This window comes from Heptranchias perlo, chromosome 45, assembly GCF_035084215.1.
Source record: "Heptranchias perlo isolate sHepPer1 chromosome 45, sHepPer1.hap1, whole genome shotgun sequence".
In the NCBI taxonomy this organism is placed as follows: Eukaryota; Metazoa; Chordata; class Chondrichthyes; order Hexanchiformes; family Hexanchidae; genus Heptranchias; species Heptranchias perlo.
The window spans coordinates 3,392,854-3,408,068 of NC_090369.1; the positions used below are offsets into that span (position 1 = coordinate 3,392,854).

The 15,215-nt window shown below is 52.7% G+C and overlaps 1 protein-coding gene across 1 annotated transcript in view; it reads left to right on the forward strand.

The window, feature by feature from the left end:
• The window catches only part of LOC137306839 (filamin-A-like), a 52,945-nt gene extending 38,972 nt beyond the window's left edge, over positions 1-13,973 (forward strand). Inside the window, exons 32-47 of the mRNA XM_067976238.1 lie at positions 142-241; positions 321-461; positions 607-735; positions 835-1,008; positions 2,386-2,547; positions 2,696-2,899; positions 4,066-4,218; positions 4,353-4,475; positions 4,614-4,880; positions 5,338-5,475; positions 5,878-5,993; positions 8,936-9,068; positions 9,673-9,849; positions 10,980-11,198; positions 11,891-12,094; positions 12,972-13,973. Coding sequence (XP_067832339.1) covers positions 142-241; positions 321-461; positions 607-735; positions 835-1,008; positions 2,386-2,547; positions 2,696-2,899; positions 4,066-4,218; positions 4,353-4,475; positions 4,614-4,880; positions 5,338-5,475; positions 5,878-5,993; positions 8,936-9,068; positions 9,673-9,849; positions 10,980-11,198; positions 11,891-12,094; positions 12,972-13,159 — 2,628 coding nt within the window. The 3' untranslated portion in view covers positions 13,160-13,973. The remainder of the gene's footprint in view (positions 1-141; positions 242-320; positions 462-606; positions 736-834; positions 1,009-2,385; positions 2,548-2,695; positions 2,900-4,065; positions 4,219-4,352; positions 4,476-4,613; positions 4,881-5,337; positions 5,476-5,877; positions 5,994-8,935; positions 9,069-9,672; positions 9,850-10,979; positions 11,199-11,890; positions 12,095-12,971) is intronic.
• The last annotated feature ends 1,242 nt before the right edge of the window (positions 13,974-15,215 follow it).

Here is a 15,215-nt window from a genome sequence, read left to right on the forward strand (position 1 = left end):
CCCTACGGAGCACGGCTTGTAATGGACGTCCTCCCGTCCCCGTACAAGTTGACGATAACCGCCACCTACCTCCGTCTCAGTTCAAACTTGACGCTTTTTTTTTTCCTTCCTCCCCCCCCCCCCCCCCCCCCCCCCCCTCAGGCTCCAGACCGTCCTCTGGGGGTGAACGGGATGGATGTGGCTGACCTGCGACCTTTTGACCTCGTGATTCCTTTCACCATCAAGAAGGGAGAGATAACAGGTAAACGGAGGGGTATTTTGCCGAGATGTAATCGTCCGTGGTGGGACGGTGGGACTGAGACTCTCCTTCCCTGTTCCAGGTGAAGTCCTCATGCCCTCTGGGAAGAAAGCCAAGCCGGACATCATGGACAACAAAGATGGCACAGTGACGGTTAAGTTTGCGCCAACAGAGCTGGGCCTCCACGAAATGGGCATCAAGTACGATGGAAACCACATTCCAGGTGAGGGGAGAGGGCCTTGCTGCTCGAGCGCTGGTATCTGGTCCGCGAGGGAGGAGAGGGGACGCTTTCCTGGCAGGTGGGATAGCAAACCGAAGTCTTGTTTCTTTGCAATGATTGAGTTTTTTTTTTCCCTCCATCTCCTCAGGCAGTCCTCTGCAATTCTACGTGGACTTCATGAATAGTGGCCACGTCAATGCCTATGGTCCTGGCCTCATACACGGCATGGTGAACAAACCAGCGGTTTTCACCGTAGATACAAAGGATGCCGGAGAAGGTGAGATGTTTGCTGGCGTCGCTGACTCCCTTCATGGGGGGGCCCCTCTCCCTCTCCGAGTGCTTAACGGCTCCCTTTTCTGGTTGCTATCCTCCGCAGGTGGCTTGGCCTTGGCGATCGAGGGCCCGTCAAAAGCCGACATCAGCTGCACCGACAACCAGGATGGGACCTGCACCGTCTCCTACCTGCCTGTGCTCCCCGGAGACTACAACATCCTGGTAAAGTACAACGACAAGCACATCCCAGGCAGCCCGTTCGTCTCAAAAATCACAGGTAGGAAGGTTTCCATCTTTTTTTGAGCCCTCAAAAGCCTCGGGGCCTACTCCCGTTGCTATAGTAATTTGAGCCCGAGTCCCAAAGCTTGTGAAATCGTGCCTGTATTGGAGTTGGCACTTTCAGAAAAGGGGAACTTTTTGTCATGCGAGGAGCAAGTTTGGAAGAGCAGGAGTCTGCAGTCGTCAGGAGCTCTTCTACTACGTTAAAAGGCGCTGGATAAGTTTCCCAAGGCTCTTCACGGGGGTGTAAATCAGACACCAGTTTGACATCGTGTCGGAGATGTTAGGTTAGGTGAAAAGCTTGGTCAGAGGTAGGTTTTAAGGAACGTCTTGGAGAGGTTTAGGGAGGGAATGCCAGAGCTTGAGGCCTAGAAGTCAGGCCCCTTTCAAGCCTTTCCTTGAGGTTTTTCCCCCTCCATGTAGCTCCTCTTAATGAGACTCGGCCACTCAACAACTTCAGTGAGGCCCTCAAGCCAGTGGTGGTCCTAACGTCTTACTGGGCTGACCAGCAACACCTGAGATACTTCACTGTAAGTCGTTGGAGGTGGGGTTATTTGTGGCCTTGCTGACGTGGTTCACGCCCACTGCGTGGCCAGGGCACTGAACATCAAATCAGATGTCGGTAGATTAAGTGAGTGGGCAAAACTGTGGCCAATGGGTTTCAACTCAAATAAGTGAGAGGCCGTCCATTTTTGGACCCCCAAAAAAAGATAGATCAGAATTGTTTTAAACGAAGAGCTAGGAGCAGTGGAGGCCCAGAGAGATTTCGGGGTCCATCTACGCCATCACTAAAAGGTCAGGTGCAAAAAATACTCTCAGGCTGATGAAAGGTTATAACTAGAGGGCGAGAATATAAAGGAGGAAGTTTTGCTACAGATACACAAAGCCCTGGTTAGACCACATCTGGAGTGCGATGTACAGTTCTGGGCGCCACACCTTAGACGGGGGGGTGTATTGGCCTTGGAGGGGTGCAGTGTAGAGTTACCAGGGCTCCAAAGGTTAGATTATGAGGAGAAAGTCCACAAATTGGCTTTGAGGTCTTTGAAAGGAATTGGTAGGGCAGATGAGAGAGAAACCCTTCCCACTGGTCAGGGAGTCTCAGACAAGGGCATAACCTTAAAATCAGGGCCATTCGAGAGAAGTTGGTAGAAGTGTGGAACTCTTGAAAAAAGCAGTAGTTGCTCGGTCATTTAATTATAAATAAAGTCTAAAATAGATCTATGGGGTCTTGAGGGATATGGAGCAGGTGGATGGGAGTTGAGATACAGATCCACCATTTTTGAATGGCGGAACAGGCCCGAGGGGCTGAATGGTCGCCCTCTGTTCCTAACCCTTGTCTTGGTTCACTTTTTTTTTTTCCCCCCCCGCCACCCAGGTGATGACTCGATGAGGATGACCCAGCTCAAGGTGGGCTCGTCCACTGACGTCCCCCTGAACATCAGCGAGAGGGACCTCAGCCAGCTCGCTGCGACGGTGATCGCCCCGTCTGGCCGGGAGGAGTCCTGCCTCCTGAAGAGACTACGTGACGGAAATATCGGTAAGATGTGGCGGAGAGAGGTGTGTGTGTCTCTTTAAACTTCCCCCTCCTGGAGGGAAGGGGGTGACTTTAGGAATTCCAAGAGTGGAGACCCAAGTCTTGGAGTTTGTACATCGAACGTCCTTGGTCATTTTTCTTACTGTTTCAGGGATCTCCTTCGTCCCGAAGGAGATTGGCGAACACTTAGTCAACATCAAGAGGAATGGCCGCCACATTGCCAACAGCCCCATCACCATCATGATCAACCAGTCGGAGGTTGGCGACGCCAGTCGGGTGAGGGTGACTGGCCCAGGCCTCACTGAGGCCCATACCTTCGAGTCTGCCGATTTCACCATTGACACCAGAGAAGCAGGTACGTTGGGAGGCTGGGGAACTTTCCAGAAGGTCTTGCTACTGCCTTGACGCAGCTTGAAGCTCTGGGGCTACAGTCGTGCCCAAATCAGAGCCCCGACTTGGCCTGCACGCCGTCGGAGGTTTTCAGGGTGGGTGAGGCTGGCATTTATTGGCCGTTTCCCTGAGGTTGGGGGCTGCTGCCTCGAACTGTTGCTGGTGGGTTTGGTCCAACTCCGTTTGCTGGAGGGGTCATTGAGTCGGCCATGTTTGGTGTGTGGGACTGGTTTTGTCAAGACTTGAGTGAACCAGTTGGGTTTTTCTGCCCATCAGAAAGCTTCCCCTTCTCTGAAGCCACTGCCAAGGACCAATAGCTCTCCGCTAAGTGCGAGTTAAGAGTAGGGACCGGCCACCGAAGCCCTGCTGACCTCGTCTTTGGCTGGGCGATGTATATTTAGCCTCGACGACTGGGATCAGGAGTGGTCACTGGCCCAGGACACCTGTTGCTGCACTGACTAGGGGCAGAAACGGGCAACTACTGGGCATGAGTGCCAAAGCAAAGTGGTACAATTGGCCAGTGAGCCATCGAAGATGGACGCCAGGATCCTTGGAGACCAGCGCTGGTCTCCGTGGCCACCCCAACAACTTGCATTTAGCCAGCGCCTTTTAACGTAGGTTAAAGTCCCCAAGGTGCTTTGCAGGAGCGGTAAATCAGACAAAATTTGACTAGGCCACATGAGGCATGAGTACAAGTGACCAAAAGCTCGGTCAAAAGGGGTAGGCCTCAAGGAGCGTCTTGGAGGCGAGAGGGGGAATTCCAGAGCTCGGGGCCGAGGCGGCTGAAGGCACGGCCGCCAATGGTGGAGCGATGGGAACCGGGGGATGGACAAGAGGCCGGAATTGGAGGAGCGCAGAGATCTCGGAGGGTCGTCGGGGCTGGAGGAGGTTCGAGATTGGGGGGGACATGGAGGCCTTCCTGGACCAGGAGCCAATGTCTGTCAGCGAGCACGGTGGGTGAACGGGACTCGGCGTGAGTTGGGATACGGCGGGGTGGGGGCAGCAGAGTTTTGGATGAGCTCAAGTTTCTGGAAGACGGGAGGACTGCTGGGAGAGCATTGACTCCAGACTGGACCGTTCCAATGTGAAGCGGTCGTGACTTGTTTCAGAGGGCTCTTCTTTTGTCTCCAGGGTACGGTGGTCTTGGGCTGTCCATCGAGGGCCCGAGTAAAGTGGACATCAGCACTGAAGAGTTGGAGAACGGGAATTGCAAAGTGACCTACTGCCCAACTGAGCCCGGCAACTACATCATTAACATCAAGTTTGCAGATCAACATGTACCAGGTATGACCACCGTCTGCCCTTGACCGGTACCACTGGTCTGGAGCCTCGTGGATCTCCACATGGCAGGTTCTCTCCTCCACCGCTGAGATACAATTGCTGACCCGTCTGTGTCTCTCTCTCTCTCGACTCCGCAGGAAGTCCCTTCACGGTGAAGGTCACCGGTGAGGGGCGGGTTAAGGAAAGCATCACCAGACGGAGACGAGCCGCATCCGTGGCCAACGTTGGCAGCCAATGTGACCTCAGTCTCAAGATTCCAGGTAACGGGAATATTTCCAGGGCGCTCTCCACTCTTGTGGAGATACATCTCAGGGAAGACCACTAAACCACCTCTGGACGTACCTTGCAGCCGATGAAGTAGCTTTGAAGTCTCCTGAATTCTTTTCTTCTGCCTTCAGAAATCAATATCGGGGACATGACCGCTCAGGTGACGAGTCCCTCCGGGAAGATCCACGAGGCGGAGATAATGGCGGGCGAGAAGAACACGTACTGCATCCGTTTTGTGCCAACGGAGATGGGCATCCACACGGTCAGCGTCAAGTACCGAGGCCAGCACGTGCCAGGGAGCCCCTTCCAGTTCACGGTGGGCCCGCTGGGAGAAGGAGGGGCCCATAAAGTGAGAGCTGGAGGCCCTGGATTGGAGAGGGCGGAGGCCGGAGTGCCAGGTAGGCCTCGCGACCCGGGGCGATGGTGCCGTTGGAGGAGGGAGCCGCAAAGCCTTGCTGTAGGCCTTTCCAGAACTTTGCCCCCTGGTAGCGGGGGCAGCTCCTGATTTGACCCGTGTTGATGAGGGGGGGGGTTTAAACCAGGAATTGGAAAGAAGCTGGGCAGCCATTGCCCCTTGAGGTCTTGCTGGGGAGAGGGAGCCTGGACTCCCTTCTCCCAACCAGGCAAGCCTGCAACTGGAGGCCCAGGGGGCAGAATGTGGCCAAGAGACAACGGGAGGGGAGTTGGATGGATCATGGCCGAGGTCAAACAAAGTCCCAGTTGCCTTGTTTTTTTGTGGCGGGCGGTGAGATCGAGACGAGGAAGTTCTTGCCTCGTTCTGGTTAATGCCGGAACATTCCATCGTGACTGACTGTGGTTTCTTGTCCCCCCCACCCCCTCCATTTCCCTCTCCAGCCGAGTTCAGTATCTGGACCCGGGAGGCTGGGGCTGGTGGCCTCTCGATCGCCGTCGAGGGGCCCAGCAAAGCGGAGATCGCCTTCGAGGATCGCAAGGATGGTTCGTGCGGCGTGTCCTACATCGTGCAGGAGCCGGGTGAGTGTCCCTGGTACAGATGGGGGGGCCCCCGTTAGGAGTGGTTTGGGTGGGGGACCAAACCCCCCCCCTCCCCTACCCTTGCACGTCACTGCAGGAGGAGCACAAGTGGTGATGAAACCGTCTGGGCTCCTGCTCCTGAGACCCTTCCCCCCCCCCCCCTGGTTGCGTGCGCACTGAGGTCGGGGATCGACTGGCTGTGATGCCTTCTGTGGTCGAATAGCCCACCAGCGCCCGCTCTGCTGTCTTGCGTGTGGACGGTGGTCATTTTGGAAGTGGTGAGGGTCATTGGGGGAAGTGCGGGAGGTCACAAATAGTCTGCTTTCTGTTTACCAGCCCCTCTTTTTCTCTCTCTCTCCCTCTCTCTCTCTCTCTCGCTCTCTCTCTCTCTGCCCTCCGCAGGTGACTATGAAGTGTCCATCAAGTTCAACGATGATCACATCCCGGACAGCCCCTTCATCGTCCCCGTGGCCTCCCCTTCGGACGACGCGAGGAGCCTCACTGTCACTAGTCTTCAGGTGAGGCTCTGGGAAAAACCACCCGAAACTGCCCGCCTGTTGGTCCCGCTGGTCCCTCCGCGAGCCAGGCCCGGCGGTCGCTAGTGGCAACGGTGTGTGGGGGGGTTTCATGAGGTTAGAGGTCAGGGCCTGGGATTTGCTCGGGTGACGTCGTCCTGGGAATTCCCGAATTCGCGTTGGGTCGTCGGCGGGGTGTCGTGGTGTCTCCGTTTTGGCCGTAAATATCAGCCGTCCCACCGCCCTCGCAGAACTGATCCCGGGTGAGAGGTTGGTGGGAAGGAGCAGCGACAATTGGCCTGGCCAACACCAACTCTCCTGGTCTGGGAGCGGCCGGTGAGAGGCCCCCTGCAGTCGAATAGCCTGCCGGCCCTCCATGCCTGGAGAAAGGACTCTTGAACAAGTGTTTTGGTTGTGGCGGGGCGCGAAGCAGAGGAGAAACTTGGGTAGTTTGTGTTTTCGAGCCACTGGTTTGACCGTTACGCCGGGCCGGGCCGAGGGAGTGACCAGCTGACCGGACGAGGTAGGCCCATGTGTTTTTCTCGGGTCTCTCTTAAAGGCTTTTGACAGGACCGAATTGTGTTTTGTTTTTCCTCTTTGCGTGGTTAAAGGTTAAAGAGGGAGGTGCCTGTGTCTGTGTGCCAGTCACCGTGAGCAGGGTTGTGTTTTAGGGAAGGGGGCAAACGAGTTGCCCTTCATCGCCTCAGGCCAATTGGACACTTGCTGTTTTCCCCGTAGCCTTGCGCCAGCCAAGATTGGGAGCACTGCCTCGGCCATGCCTGATATTTCTTGGCTGGAAGGCTTCCCCCTCGCTCAAGGACAAGGGACTTTGAACTCCGAACTCTGGCCTCCAACTGTTCTGCCGTCTTGGGCACCCATACCATGGGTGGCTTGGCACTTGTCAACGCCTGGCCCACCCTGCACCATGGGTGTCGTTCCACGGATGGTAGGAACTGTGTGTAGCTGTAATCATGCGGGCAGGGGGATTAAGAGGGCATCACTAGGGTAATAGCATAGCAATCCCAATGCCCTCAACACAAGCCTGCCATCTACCTCCCTCTTTAACTCCTTTAACTGACCAATCCAGGTAAGGTTCTGAGTATTCGGGTAAAACATTGTGGGCAGTATGGGGCGAGCGTCCCAGGATGCTTCTGAAGGAGTAACAAAGTCCCACCAGGCTGTGGGCCTTTGACCCTCGAACTCCAACGTGGTCGTACGTAGAATTGGGAATGGGACGTCCACTGAGGCCCGTACTTTGGTTTGATGCTCCTCCAGATCCATCGTGGAAAGCTCTTTGTTCACTTGAGGTGGGATGGGCTTTGAAGGTGCTGCAGTTTCCATTCCTGAGGTGATCTCGGCCAGGATCCCTGTTGGAACTTCGGAGAGAGCTGCACCCTTGAGGTGGTGGGTGAAGGAGGCCGGTGTTCGTGCTCCTGGTCGCCATCCAGTGACTCCCACTAGGGCGTTGGGGGGGGGAGGTGTGTGATGTCTTTCAACTGAACTGGTTGACCATCCTCCATGTGGAGGTTGTGATCGGGTTCCCAACCCTCCAGGATTGGCCTGGAGTGCCCAGGAATTGTAGATTAACCTCTAGGACACCAAGAAAATTCCCACTTTCTTCCAATTGGGAGAACGGGGGGGGGGAGGGACGTCTGCTTGACCGTCTATCATCCAATTGGGTGATGGCAGCATCTGTTCGCTTTCCGATTGGCTGGGAAGGCGGAGTGCCATGAGGATGGACGTGTCGGGTGACCAATAGTGCGACGAAACCTCCTGGGAATACGCCCAACCAGACTTGGCTTCCCAAGTTGGGCGAATGTTGCAATGAAATCAGTCGTTCCTTCAGAATGGGAAATTTCTGGGGTGGGTTTAGGAGGGGGGAGGAAAGAGAAGAAATAATTTTATTTGAGGCCTAGCTCCCAATGACTCAGTTACACCCTTACTTTCCTCCTGGGAAAGTGAAGTGAGGAGGCCGCAAAGGGATTTAGACAGGTTAAGTGAGTGGGCAAGAAGGTGGCAGATGGAGTATAATGTGGGGAAATGTGAGCTTATTCACTTTGGTAGGAAGAATGGAAAAACAGAATATTTTTTAAATGGTGAGATACTAATGTACAAGGACGTCCAAATCCCTATGGACATGACTCTTAACATGCAGGTACAGCCAACAATTAGGAAGGTAAATGGTATGTTGGCCTTTATTGCAAGGGGGTTGGAGTACAAGAGTAAGGAAGTCTTACTACAATTGTACAGGGCTTTGGTGAGACCACACCTGGAGTACTGTGTACAGTTTTGGTCTCCTTATCTAAGGAAGGAGATACTTGCCTTGGAGGCAGTGCAACGAAGGTTCACTAGATTGATTCCTGGGATGAGAGAGTTGTCCTATGAGGAGAGATTGAGTAGAATGGGCCGATACTCTCTGGAGTTTAGAAGAATGAGAGGTGATCTTATTGAAACAGAAGATTCTGATGGGGCCTCGACAGGGTAGATGCTGAGAGGCTGTTTCCCCCTGGCTGGAGAGTCCAGAACCAGGGGGCATAGTCTCAGGAGAAGGGGTCGGCCATTCAAGACTGAGATGAGGAGGAATTTCTTCACTCAGAGGGTGGTGAATCTTTGGAATTCTCTACCCCAGAGGGCTGTGGATGCTCAGTCGTTGAGGATATTCAAGGCGGAGATGGATAGATTTTTGGGGAATCGAGGGATATGGGGATGGGGCGGGAAAGTGGAGTTGAGGTCGAAGATCGGCCATGATCTGATTGAATGGCGGAGCAGGCTCGAGGGGCCGAATGGCCTACTCCTGCTCCTATTTCTTATGACGTTGCACACTAGGAAGAAATCATCTAAAAAAGGGTTGGGAGGGAGGGGAGAAGAGACTTGGGGCCCCTCCTCTTGAGGCCTCCCCTCTCCTGTTGCTCTGTTCTGTGTTCAAAGCTGCTTTCTGATTCCAGGAGTCAGGGTTAAAGGTGAACCATCCAGCGTCCTTTGCGGTCAGCCTGAATGGCGCAAAGGGAGTGATTGACGCTAAGGTCCATAGTCCGTCTGGAGCTCTGGAAGAATGCTGTGTCTCGGAGATTGATGAAGGTATTTTTAACATGAAATAAATTCAAACTAAACTTGGTTAACCTCTTTGCTTTTGGAATGAAGGTGAGGGCTGCCATGTTGGCAAATGGGACACTCTCTCCATTGTTGGCATCCAACATCGAGCGCCCTCTACACTGTCCCATCAAACACTCCCAGGGTAGGTACAGGGTTAGATACAGAGTGAAGCTCCCTCTACACTGTCCCGTCAAACACTCCCAGGGCAGGTACAGGGTTAGATGCAGAGTAAAGCTCCCTCTACACCGTCCCATCAAACACTCCCAGGGCAGGTACAGGGTTAGATACAGAGTAAAGCTCCCTCTACACTGTCCCGTCAAACACTCCCAGGGCAGGTACAGGGTTAGATACAGAGTAAAGCTCCCTCTACACCGTCCCGTCAAACACTCCCAGGGCAGGTACAGGGTTAGATACAGAGTAAAGCTCCCTCTACACTGTCCCATCAAACACTCCCAGGGCAGGTACAGGGTTAGATACAGAGTAAAGCTCCCTCTACACTGTCCCATCAAACACTCCCAGGGCAGGTACAGGGTTAGATCCAGAGTAAAGCTCCCTCTACACCGTCACGCTCGTTCCCATTGCCTTACAGATAAGTACGCAGTCCGCTTCATTCCACGGGAAAATGGCATCTACCTGATTGACGTCAAGTTCAACGGTTCTCACATCCCTGGAAGCCCCTTCAAGATCCGCGTGGGAGAGTCTGGGCAGACTGGAGACCCTGGAATGGTGTCTGCATCTGGTGCTGGCCTGGAAGGAGGTGTCACTGGTAAGAATAGACCTGCTTTCTACCCGGGATAAAAATCGGGAGTTGGGTGTCTCTGTCTTGATCCATACAGACACTTGGCCAATTTTGGCCGGTGTGGACTTCCTCGGGAGGGAAGAAAATTGGCCGCCACCTATGGAATCTAGCAACGCTGAAGGAGGCCCTTCGTCCCATCCTGCCTGTGCTGGCCCTTTTTGAAAGCTATCCGATTATTCCCTCCCCGTCGCCCTGCAAATTTTTCCCTTTTCAAGTATTTCTCCGATTCCCTTCGTGATTTTGAACCCCTCTATCAAATCTCCCCTTAACCTTCTCTGCTCTGAGGAGAACGATCCCACTCTCTCCGGGGTCTCCGCAGTACTGGAGTCCCTCATCCCTGGTACCATTCTAGTAAATCTCCTCTGCGCCCTCTCCAAGGCCTTGACATCCTTCCTAAAGTGCGGTGCCCAGAATTGGACCCAATACTCCAACTGAGGGCTCACCAATGTTTTATAAAAGTTTAACATAACTTCCTTGTACATTCTGCCTCTATTTATAAAGCCCAGGATCTTGTATCTTTTTATCCCTCCCCCTGTTTGTTTGGACATCAGGTGAGGACAGGATTGTCTGATGTGGGGCGGGAGGGGTTGGTTTCTTGGCACAATCCCCCTCCCCAAGTCGAATAGCCAGTCAAATGCTGGTGAGTGTGTCTTTCAGATTGGCAGTTTGGGTACTGAGAGGCATGACTTGAACCTTTAGTCTGAGTCTCGCTGGGCTATCTCAATGGCCTAAACGAACATGAGGCCATTCAGCCCCTCGAGCCTGTGCCTCCATTCATGAGACCATGGTGTATCCCCCACACCCACCCGGGCTCTAGTTCGAAATACCGGCTGTGGAATCTTTTACGCCCACCTGAGAGGGCAGACGGAGGGGGGGGGCCTCGTTTAACGTCTCACGCCAAAAGACGGCCCCTCCGACAATGCGGCGCTCCCTCAGTACTGGTGCCAGGGGGGGCGTCTGGCCTGGATTGCGGGGCTCGAGTCTCTGGAGGGGCGCCTAGAGCCCGCGACCGTCTGACGAGTGCGAGACCCATCTGGATCGATCCTGACTTTGTATCTCGAATGTTTCTTGATGCTTCTGCCCTTCTGAACTTCCAGGTGCCCCTGCAGAGTTCATCGTCAACACTACAAACGCAGGCCCCGGGGCCTTGGCCGTCACGATTGACGGCCCGTCTAAAGTCAAGATGGACTGTCAGGAATGTACTGAAGGTTACAAGGTCACGTACACTCCCATGGCCCCAGGGAGCTATCTGATCTCCATCAAATATGGAGGCCCATATCACATTGTGGGCAGTCCGTTTAAAGCCAAGATTACAGGTGAGTTGAGTTGGCCTTTTCAATAAGTGACTTGCTTTTATCCGGCGCCTTTTAACGTCGTGAAACGTCCCCAAGGCTCTTCACGGGAATGTAAATCAGAGAAAACAGGACCGAGCCACACCAGGAGACATTAGGTGACCAAAAGCTTGGCCGAAGAGATCTGTTTTAAGCCGTGTCTTAAAGCAGGAGAGTGACTTGGGACGGGAATTGGCCGCCAATGGTGGAGCGATTTTTTTTTTTAAAAATCGGAGCAACGCTGAGATCTCGTAGGGTTTTGGGAGGGCGGGCCGAGGGCCATGGAGGGTTTGCAAACCAGGATGAGAATTTTCAATTAAAGTGCCAAACGACCTTTTTTTAACCAGTCGGGCAACGGGCCAAGGATGCTCGGGTGGCTTCTGTGCTTTAGGTATCTTTTACTTAAAACTCGTTCGACCTGTTGCGTGTGGTTATCTGTAGTCGCGCACGGACAAGATGGGCAGAATGGCCCCCTTCTGTGCTGTATCTTTTCTATGGTCAATGGGGCCTTGGGCATCCCGTTTGGTTTTGGGCGCGATTGGGATGTAGATGAAGGGACTTCGTTATCCTGCTTTCCCCCACCCCGTCGTCCATTGAAGTATGTTCTCGCTCTGATTTCGGTCAAGTTTGCACTTTTTTTTTTTAACCCTCCTCGTTGTTCTCTCCTCCTCGTTCAGGTCAGCATCTAGTCAGCAGCCACTCTCTCCATGAGACCTCCTCTGTCCTGGTGGACACGGTTTGTAAATCTGCCACCGTGCCCTCCCAGAGCGCTGGGCCGAAGCCTAGCTCGGACAGCAGCAAGGTGGTCGCCAAGGGCCTTGGCCTCAACAAGGGTTTCGTTGGACAGAAAAACTCCTTCACCGTGGACTGCAGTAAAGCAGGTGAGGGGAACTCGGTGTGGAAGTGGGGTCAAGGCGTGTTTTTGGGATTGCTTGTGTCCTGCCTGCTCTCCTTGCCCTTTGACCTCTTGGCCTGTTGAGCCAGTTCCATGAAGTGGTTGCTAGGCAATTTCTTTCTGAAGGGCTGGAGTTAGTTTTTGGAGGCACGAAGGAAGCAGGAGTTGAGGAGGTGTCGTCCCCCATCCCAAGAACTACGACTGGTTATGGTTGGTCGATACACTCACTCTCTCTCCTCCTGTGGCCACCAGCTCCTGGAAGGCCCGCTCCTCCAGAAAGGAGGGATTCGGGTTGTCTGAAGGGGGTGTGGAGACTGAGGTGGTCTTTGGTGTTGCAAGTTCTGAAGGTGTTTGGTCGTTGGCCCAGAAAATTTGAGGGAGGAGGGATGTAAAAGGCCATGTAGCTTAATGGGAAGCGACTGGTTCAAGAACCTTTGCAATTCATTTCTTGGCCATGTTTGGCCAACGTCATCTCTCCTTGTGTTAACGACAACCCAGGCAAGTTTTCATGTCGGGCTGCAGACAGGCATTGGGATGGCGTCTGAGGCTCCAGGCCCCTGGAAGTGACCTCATCGTAGGCTTCGGGAACTGAACGCAGCCGCAAAGCGTCAATTCATTCTCTCTCTGGACGGGGAAGAGAAAGCTTTGGCAGCACTCTTGATGGGGCGTGTGCTTGGGAGGAAGGGCTTGAGATGGGAGCCATCTGGTCTTGGACCTCCTGTCGGGAACGTACAATGACCGATGGGAACAGCTCGTCCCCCCGCAACTTGCAATGCCCTCTGACCCTCGCGTACCAAGGAGATGGTCAACTCCTGGACAGAAACCCTCTTAACCCACGTTGACTCCCTCCGTCTCTCCTCCAGGTTCGAACATGTTGCTGGTTGGCGTCCACGGTCCCAAGTTCCCGTGCGAGGAGGTGGTGGTCAAACATCTGGGCAGCAAACTCTACACCGTGTCTTACATCCTGAAGGAGAAGGGCAACTATATCCTGGTGGTGAAGTGGGGCGAGGACCACATCTTGGGCAGTCCCTTCCATGTCTCCGTCCCTTGAAACTGACCTCTTTTTTTCCCAATTCCCAAAGAAATTGCCCCTGATTATTCCTCCCTTTAACAAAAGGAAACCCCCCTCCCCTTCAGCTTTGCGCTCGACATGAGCCGGTGCACACCTGCTTTCCGTTCTCAATCCTGTTCGTGACTTCTCAAACAATGTTAGCAGGGATTAAAATCTCAAGTCAATTTGAGATGTAGTGAGGGGGTTGGTGGGATGTTTTTTTTAGCTTGAGATCTAGGCGTGGGGGGGTGTGCAATGGGACACTTTTTGCCCCGGCCTCAATCGGGTTTGGTCTGTATCTGCTCTTCCCCCTCTCTCTCTCTCTCTGGCTTTTTAAATCTTTCCAATGTCCGTCTGTGACCCTGAAGCCTGGTGTCTCCTGGCCTGTTCCAAGCCGCCTCCTTGCAGCTGCCGATCCTCTGAGCTTTTTTTTTTCCTCCCCCTCGTCCCAAAGAAATAAGGGAACGATTGAGCTGACGTGCTCGTACATTCTGATATTTTCTTTTGGGGGGGAGGGGTTGGGTCAATTTGGACGACCTGAGGTTAACCAAATTTACTGAACGGGGACAGGGGGGGAAGAGATGGAACAACGGTTCGTGTTTGCTGCTGCAAAATGGGAAGATAGTGGTTATTTGTGGAGTCTGCTCTCTCTACAACGTTGGCCAATTTGCGTTGCAAAAGAAAAACTGCCAATAAGGAAGGCTGCTTGCTAGCTGGACGACTTGTATCTTTTTTTTCTCTCCTTTCTCTTGTACACAAGATGGTAATACATTGGAAATTAGCAATAAAAATTCTGTAATGTACGATACACAAACTGGGCTGTTGTCTGATTCTGTTTGTAACAGGTGGAGAGTCGCAGAGTATCTGCCTTTTTTAGTTCTGACCTGAGGTTTACAGGCGCCATCTTGCCCTCTGCTGTTTCAGTGTCTCCCCTAGGCTATTCGACTGCAGAAGGCGTTGTAACTGAACCTCCCCCCTGTTTGGATTTTCACCTGAAGGGCTAGGATGAAGACCAGAGGGGTATCTTTTATTTTTGTCTGTGTCTCGAGTTCAAGGTAGGGTTTGAAAGGGGGGGGGGAAAAAGTGAATCGGCTGCTAAGATTCTAGACTTGGGTAAGGCTGACTTCAATGGGATGAGACGCTGACCACAGTAAACTGGGCAAATCTGTCAATGGGTAAAACGACTGATGATCAGTGGGAAATGTTTGAAGAAACATTTAACGTGATACAGAATCGGTTTATACCCCTGAGGGGCAACAACTCTACTTGCCAAAAAATAAAGCCATGGACAACTCGAGGTAAGGGACATTACAAGACCTAAGGCCATACAAAATGGCATAGATCCTGACAAATGGGAAAGATACAAAGATCAACAAAGGGTCACAAAACAGATAGTGACAGAGTATGAAAAGAAACTTGCAAGGGATATCAAAACCAATACGAAGAACTTTTATAGTTGCAGTAGGAAAAAGAGGGTGGTCAGGAGCAGTGTTGGCCCCTTTAAAAACTGAAAGTGGGGATTTTGTCATTGACAATGGGGAAAAGGCAGACATGTTGAATAATTACTTTGCGTCAGTATTTACAGTAGGGAGGATAGCATGCTGGAAACCCCAAGAAAACTAATTGAATCAGGGACTCAATAAAATTAACTTAGTGCTATTATTTTCTTCATTACTGTTTTACTAACGAGTGACAAATCCCCAGGACCAGATGGTTTCCATCGCAGGGTTTTAAAGGAAGTAGGTGAGCACATTGCGGATGCCCGAACTATAATCTTTCAAAGTTCTCTAGATTCAGGAACTGTCCCTCTAGATTGGAAAATTGCACACGTCACTCCACTTTTTAAGAAAGGAGAGAGTGCAACCAGGGAATTATAGACCAGTTAGCCTAACATCTGTTGTGGGGAAAATGCTGGAGTCTATAATTAAGGATAGGGTGACTGAACATCTCGCATTTTCAGTTAATCAGAGAGAGCCGGCATGGATTTGTGAAAGGTAGGTCATGCCTGACAGACCTGATTGAATATTTTGAAGAGGTGACTAAAGTCGTGGACAGG